Raw genomic sequence first — 8,446 nt, forward strand, 5'->3', positions numbered from 1 at the left:
TAGATAGATAGATAGATAGATAGATAGATAGATAGATAGATAGATGGCTAGATGATACAATAGATAGATAGATAGATAGATAGATAGATAGATAGATAGATAGATAGACAGATAGATGATACAATAAATATAGATAGATAGATAGATAGATAGATATAGATGATACGATAAATATAGATAGATAGATAGATAGATAGATAGATAGATAGATAGATAGATAGATGGCTAGATGATACAATAGATAGATAGATAGATAGATAGATAGATAGATAGATAGATAGATAGACAGATAGATGATACAATAAATATAGATAGATAGATAGATAGATGATACAATAGATAAATAGATCGATAGATAGACAGACAGATAGATGATACGATATAGATAGATAGATAGATAGATAGATGTTACGATTAGATAGATAGATGATAGATAGATAGATAGATAGATAGATAGATAGATAGATAGATAGATAGATAATACGATAGATAGATAGACAGACAGACAGACAGATAGATAGATGTTACGATTAGATAGATAGATAGATAGATAGATAGATAGATAGATAGATAGATAATACGATAGATAGATAGATAGATAATACGATAGATAGATAGATAGATAGATAGATAGATAGATAGATAGATAGATAGACAGAGAGACAGACAGACAGACAGACAGACAGATAGATTGATTGATTGACGAATAGATAGATAGATAGATAGATAGATAGATAGATAGATAGATAGATAGATAGATAGATAGATAGACAGACAGACAGACAGATAGATAGATGTTACGATTAGATAGATAGATAGATAGATAGATAGATAGATAGATAGATAATACGATAGATAGATAGATAGATAATACGATAGATAGATAGATAGATAGATAGATAGATAGATAGATAATACGATAGATAGATAGATAGACAGACAGACAGACAGACAGACAGATAGATAGATAGATGTTACGATTAGATAGACAGACAGACAGACAGATAGAGATGGGCTCCATTTTTTGGCCTCCTGGGTCTCAGGGAAACCTCCTGGGTGAAGCAGTAAGACAGCAAGGGGGATCCTGGCACATCTGATCATTGGAACAGCTGATTGTCGGGAGGAAAATAAATAAATAAATAAATAAATAAATACCGATTCGGCTGAATGGTCGCATATTTTACTAGCGCTTCACCCGAACTGACCTGAACCAGTAGAATCCCACCATTAGATGGGACAGGAAACTCACCGCAATGGCCAGAGTGACAGATGCCAGCTCAACCTTGCCCATGTGGCCACAAAATATCGTACTGACGACGTGGATCATGAACACCAGGAGCTGAATCACCGTCTAAAGGGAGAAAGGTGAGGAAGAGGGGGACAGGTGAAGATTTGAAACTCTTCAAAGCACCACCCGGAAGTGTAGTAGAAGCTACCAGGTGGGTCCTGGAACATCTGTTGTCGTGCATCTTTAAGTTTCCAACAGGTTCAAAAGCTGCAATAATAGCAATTTTAGTATTCAGTTGTAAATTAGCAGTGTTTTTCAACTGTGGAGACTTTTAAGATGGGTGGACTTCAACACCAAGGATTCCCCTGCTGGCATTCTGAGTTGACGTCTACCATCTTTGGTATCCAGCCTTTGAGGGGCTGCCACAGTGAGGAGGAAGGGGTCAAGCTATTTTCTAAAGCACCTGTAGGCCAGACAAGGAATAATGGATGGAGACTGATCAAGCAGAGAGATTCAATCTACAAATAAGGAGAGATTTCCTGATAGGGAAGACAGTCAATCAGTGGAACAGAAATTCCCTTCAGAAGTTGTGGGAGCTTCACCACTGGATGCTTTTAAGAAGAGACTGGACTGCCATCTGTCAGAAATGATGTAGGGCCTCCTGCTTGGGCAGGGGGTTGGACTAGATGACCTACAAGGTCCCTTCCAACTCTGTTAATCTAATCTAATCTTACCTTCCAGCAAACTGACTGGGAATTCTGGGAGTTGGTCCATTTATCTTAAAGCATGTGAGCTGAGGAATTCTGGGAGTGGAAGTCTACACATCTTAAAGTTTCAAAGTTTGAGAAACCCCGGATTAAAGTATTATAATCAAACCACTTAAAGCTCAGTAGTAGACTAAAGTCATGTAATAATGCAGTTTATTACTGGGGCTTGAATCAGTTGTTCCAATCCCCCTAAATTTAACCATCTCTTTTGCTTCCCTCTTAATCTCGAAAGGAAACCTTAAATAATTAAGAAATAAAAGGCAATAAAATGTTTTTAAAGAGCAGCAGTTCACTGACAACGTGGCTAAAATGCAACTCAAAGTAAAACTTTGCAGCCAGGTGAGATTCTTCATTTGTGACCATCGTAGAACAGCTTTCTCCCTGCAATTTCTCTCCCAAGATTGCAGAATCAATCTACGTTTGGATGGGGAGATACTTGCTTTACGCCTGAGCAACAGGCTAGGTTTCAGGCTGTGAAATCTAACCTCAAAATCTGAGCTATATAATGGAGTTTGACAGAATAACATAGTAACAGAAGGGACCCTGAAGGTCTTCTAGTCCAATCCCTTCCCCTGCTCAGGCGGGAAATTGGTTGTCCGATTTCTTCTTGAAAACCTCCAGTGTTGTAGCACCCACGACTTCTGGAGGCAAAGTTATTCCACTGGTTAATTGTTCTCACTGTTAGGACGTTTCTTTTTAGTTCTAAGTTGCTTGTCTCTTTGACTCATTTCCATCTGTTGCTTTTTGTCTGGACTTTGGAGAATAGCTCGACTCCCTCTTCTTTGCGGCAGCCCCTTAAATATTGGAAGACTGTGTCCGCAGCCCTTTTAGACATACCCAATTCCTGCAATTGTTCTTCGTATGTTTTAGCCTCCAGTCCAATCCCCTAATGATGGCAGCCCCTAGATATTGGAGTTTAGTTACCAAGGACAGCAATGAGTGCCACTAAACCACAAACAGCTAGCATATTTAATAAATAAATAAAGTAAAAACCCCAAAGTGCTTTTTTTTGTTTTTTTCCAAAAGACAACTGGACTTTGTTGGATTTTTTTTAGTCCAGTATTTTCTAGCATCCTCACAAGTCCACCACATATGGTAATATGAACCAGGTATCTGATGACACTTCCAACATTTTTCCGATTTGTTCTTAAACATTCTTGCTATCTTTGTCGGGGGGAAATGCCACCTGTAAAACATCTTATACAAATTTTCTTTATACGCTGTAGACATTGTCATTTTATAATTTTGCGACCATAATTTCTGCCATTTCTCTAAATCAATCCCATATCCAAAATTCCTTCCCCAAGCAATCATAGTTTCTTTAACTTGTTCTTCCTCTAGCTTAATTCCCAATAAGTAACCATATAGTTTTTTAATCATCTTTTCATCAGTACCTGTCAAAATCTTATCTAAATCAGTCTGTTTATCATAAAATCCCTCTGTTTTGGAATCTTCATCATACCTTGAGTGCATTTGCACATATGAAAATCAATTCATCTGTATACCTTGTTCCTCTAAGTTTTGTATCGATTTAAGTTCACCCTTTTCATCTAGTAATTCCCCATATCTAACTGTTTGTTCCTTTTTATAAATTATAGGATAAGAAAAAGCTTCTATCGTCGATAACCAAACTGGAATTTTCAAATAACATTGTTTTTTTATCTTCTCCCAGTTTAACCACAAAGACTCCCGTATATAATGTCTTCTAAAATAGCCCTGTGTTTTGGTTCCCTTGTACCATAGAAAGGTGCCGTGACTCGGATTCGAACCGGATTTTTTTTTTTTCCCCCTCTTCAGAACCGAAGAAACTTTTTGGATGAGAAAAATGGTGGGATTCAACCGGTGTAACAACTGGTTCGGTAGGCACGCGATTCACGCTACTGGTTCACCTGAACCGTTCTGTACCGGCTGAATCCCACCCCTGGATGAGAAGCGAAACATTTTCAATGAAGAAAAAACCTTTTCTCTTGGGCGGAAAAAGCACCTTTGGGATAACCATGACCTGAATGACTGAGAATCTGTAGAGAAAAACAAAATGAAAATGAAAGTCAGCTGACCATGGCTAAACCAAGAGAGAATCTTGGACGCCTTCAAGAGGAGCCAGCTGTGTGCTGCATCTGCCCCAAAAGCCAACACAGTTCTAGGCTGCATAAACAGAAGGAGAGAATTAAGATCACGTCAAGTGTTAACACCACTTGATAAGGCCTTGATAAGGCCACACTTGGAATGCTGTTCCCAGTTTTGGTCACCACGATGTAAAAAAAGACGTGGAGACTCTGGAACCATGATGGCGAACCTATGGCACCCATGTCGGAAGTGGCACGCAGAGCCATTACTACTGGCGTGCGAGCCCTCGCCCAGAGCAGGTCTCTACTGGGCATGATGATCGTCGGGTAATCTGACGCGAAGACGTGGCGGGGCGGGAGATGCACACACGCGCACAGAGTTGTATGGTGTGTGCGAGAGGCATCAGGGGGGGGACGACCTGTGCACATTGCCTTCTGGGTGCTGGGACACGAGCGTGCAAACGCATGCACAATTATTGGAGCAGGAGCCCCAAAATGTTAGCCACCACGGCTCTAGAAAGAGTGTAGAGAAGAGCAACCAGGATGATGAGGGGACTGGAGGCTAAAACGTATGAAGAACGGTTGCAGGAACTGGGCCTGGCTAGTCTGGGGAAGAGAAGGACCAGGGGAGACAGGATAGTAGTTTTCCAATATTTATGGGGCTGCCACAGAGAGGAGAAGGGGGTCAAGCTATTCTCCAAGGCACCCGAAGGCCAGACAAGGAATAATGGACGGAAACTGAACAAGGAGAGATTCAACCTGGAAATAAGGAGGAATTTCCTAACAGTGATTAACCTGCCTTCAGAACTTGTGGATGCTACAATACTGGAGGTTTTAAAGAAGAAACCAGACAGGGGGAACGGGGTTGGACTAGAAGACCTTCACTTCCAATTCTATTCTATTCTGATGGATGGACTTACATTCTGATCCTCAGACTGATGTTGCGGTGCTCCATCGCTGGAGGCTTTCAAGATGAGATTGGACAACCGTTTGTCAGAAATGGGTCTTCCACTTCAGCAGGGGGCTGGACTGGAAGATCTCGGAGGTCCCCTCCACCCCTGTTATTCTATGTGTGTGTGTGTGTTTTAAAACCTGCCTTAAGAGTATCTCTGCTCGGCTGCAAATTTGCAAAGGGAAGGAGAACTTACCAACGGCCCGGCCATCACCATAATATTCTTCACCTCTTCCCAGAAATCGGAAGGAAACCACCGACATAATTTCTTGCCGCAGGGGAGAACCGAACTTTGGGCATCTCCGTCGGAGGAAGTGCCAAGCGGGGGCTTTTCCAAGTCTGAAGCCCCTCGATCCATAGGTCGCGGGGAGTGGGGGTGTGTGGAAGGTCTTCTGGAGGCTTCTGATTAAAAAATAAATAAAAGGGTTTCTTTGCCTTGACCTCGAGATCGTTTTCATCCGCTGCAGATTTCAAGCAGATCTGTACCTCCAAACGATCTACTTCACAGTCCGATACTTTTTGGGCAAAGGGCGAACGAGGGAGTCTCTCCAGAGCCAATAAAAGACCGGGAGGAGCAACTGGTTGGGAAATTCGGACGTGTGCAACATGGGTGGGAAGTTGACTTGGGCCGCTGCGATGTTTCTAAGATTAACGGTCATGGGGTCATCCTACGGATGAGTTTCCAGGAGCTGTTATGAAACTCCACTCTTCTGCCAAGTCAGAATGTACCGGCCATTAAAAATAGCATGGCCCAAAAAGAGCAGGTGCCGCCTGCAAAGCGGTTGTTTATCACAAGGTCCTAGTCCTCATGGCAAGGACAGGGATTTGGGGACGCTGTGTTTGATAGGTGAAGGGAAGCTGCTTCTCGCTCCACGGAGAAGCAGCTTGCGTGGAAGATGCAGCGGTGATACGCCATCCCAGCAAACCAGAGGCCCAGGGGGTGGTATTCGGCTGGTTCTGAGCGGTTCTCCTGAACTGGTTGCAGAAATTTTGAATAGTTCGGAGAACCGGCCAATCCCACCTCTGACTGGCCCCGCCAACCCCATCTCTTCTCTGCCTCCCATTGAGTCCCAGCTGATCGGCTGGGTCTTCTTTGGTTGCCCTGCACAGGAGAATCAGAGCTGGAAAGCAGGCTAGTGGGATGGGGAGGGAATGGGGATTTTGCAGTATCCTTCCTCCAGGTGTGGGGAGGGAATGGGGATTTTAGAATAGAATGGAATAGAATGGAATGGAATGGAATAGAATAGATGAGAAGAGAAGAGAAGAGAAGAGAAGAGAAGAGAAGAGAAGAGAAGAGAAGAGAAGAGAAGAGAAGAGAGAAGAGAAGAGAAGAGACTTCTTTATTGTCCAAGTGTGGTTGGACACACAAGGAATTTGTCTTGGTGCAAATGCTCCCAGTGAACATAAAAGAAAAGATACATTCGTTAAGCATCAAGAATCATAACGTACAACACGTAATGATAGTCATAGGATACAATAAGCAATCAAATCATACTAGGAAATAGTCAATATAAATCGTAAGGATGCAAACAACAAAGTTACAGTCATACAGTCCCAAGTGGGAGGGGATGGGTGATAAGGAGTGATGAGAAGGTTAATAATAATAGTAGTGCAGACTTTGTAAATAGTTGAACAGTGTTGAGGGAATTATTTGGTTAGCAGAGTGATGGCATTCGGGGGAAAACTGTCCTTGTGTCTAGTTGTTCTGGTGTGCAGGGCTCTATAGTGTCGTTCTGAGGGTAGGAGTTGAAACCGTTTATATCTGGGATGTGAGGGGTCTGTAGATATTTTCACAGCCCTCTTTTTTGCAGTATCCTTCCCTCAGGAGTGGGGAGGGAATGAGAATTTTGCAGTATCCTTCCCCTGCCACACCCACCAAACCACACCCACAGAACCTGTAGTAAATTTTTTTGAACCTCACCACTGAAGCTGACCCTTATCTACGGGGAAGCGGGGCGGCCACAAGTAACAGGAACAGAACTAACACACACAGAGAGAACAAACATAGAAAGCATTGAAGCAGAAAGTGTGTGGTTGTGGTGAGGGACACTGAATAATTGACTGCATATGACAACAGTGTGCAGTCAGAACATACTGGAAATCTACTACCACTATGTCCCATCCAGAGTTGCATCCACCCCATGCAGGATGACAAACAATGAGATCAACAACAAAAATCAATAATACAACTGTAAACAGTACACAAAAAAACCAGCACATCCAACTGGTCAAAAAGAACAGCACAAAAACAACATCTTTATCAAACACCAGCATAACCTCCTGCTTGGGTGGGTGGGGGCGGGTTGGACTAGATGACCTACCAGGTCCCTTCGAACTGTTAAGGCTAAAGTATATGAAGAACGGTTGCAGGAATTGGGCACATTTCTAGTTTAATGAAAAGAAGGACTAGGGCGGGGTGACAGGATAGCAGTCTTCCAATATCTCAGGGGCTGCCCCAAAGAAGAGGGAGTCAAGCTACTCTCCAAAGTATCTGAAGGCTGGACAAGAAGCAATGGATGGAAACTGATCAAAGAGGGAACCAACCTGGAACTTCCTGACAGCAAGAACAATTCACCAGTGGAACTACTTGCCTCCAGAAGTTGTGGATGATCCAACACTGGAAGCTTTTAAGAAGAGGTTGGATAACCATTTGTCTGAAATGGCATATAGGGTTTCCTGCAAAAGTAGGGGGTTGGACTAGAAGACCTCCAAGGTCCCTTACAACTCTGTTATTCTATTCTATTCTATTCTATTCTATTCTATTCTATTCTATTCTATTCTATTCTACATTCCAATATTCTATTCTGTTCTTTATTCCAATATTCTATTCTATATTCCGATATTCCAATATTCCATTCTATTCTATTCTATTCTATTCTATTCTATTCTATTCTATTCTACATTCCATTCCAATATTCTATTCTATTCTATTCTATTCTATTCTATTCTATTCTATTCTATTCATTCTACATTCCAATATTGTATTCTATTCTATTCTATTCTATTCTACATTCCAATATTCTATTCTATTCTACATTCCAATATTCTATTCTACATTCCAATATTCTATTCTATTCTATTCTACATTCCAATATTCTATTCTATTCTATTCTATTCTATTCTATTCTATTCTATTCTATTCTATTCTATTCTACATTCCAATATTCTATTCTATTCTATTCTATTCTATTCTATTCTATTCTATTCTACATTCCAATATTCTAGTCTATTCTATTCTATTCTATTCTACATTCCAATATTCTAGTCTATTCTTTATTCCAATATTCTATTCTATATTCCAATATTCCAATATTCCAATATTCCAATATTCCAATATTCCAATATTCCAATATTCTATTCTATTCTATTCTATTCTATTCTATTCTATTCTATTCTATTCTATTCTACATCCCAATATTCTATTCTATTCTAT

General features: G+C 41.0%; 1 protein-coding gene across 1 annotated transcript in view; it reads right to left on the reverse strand.

Annotated features, from left to right (window-relative positions):
• LOC113442530 (multidrug and toxin extrusion protein 1-like) overlaps nt 1-5,556 on the reverse strand; it is a 41,252-nt gene extending 35,696 nt beyond the window's left edge. Inside the window, exons 1-2 of the mRNA XM_087924754.1 lie at nt 5,210-5,556; nt 1,250-1,351 (exon numbers count right to left, since the gene is read on the reverse strand). Of these exons, the coding sequence (XP_087780880.1) occupies nt 1,250-1,351; nt 5,210-5,371 (264 nt within the window). The 5' untranslated portion in view covers nt 5,372-5,556. The remainder of the gene's footprint in view (nt 1-1,249; nt 1,352-5,209) is intronic.
• Nucleotides 5,557-8,446: the final 2,890 nt, after the last annotated feature.

Source organism: Pseudonaja textilis, chromosome 1 (genome assembly GCF_049901715.1).
Source record: "Pseudonaja textilis isolate UNSWEBS1 chromosome 1, rPseTex1.2, whole genome shotgun sequence".
In the NCBI taxonomy this organism is placed as follows: domain Eukaryota; kingdom Metazoa; phylum Chordata; class Lepidosauria; order Squamata; family Elapidae; genus Pseudonaja; species Pseudonaja textilis.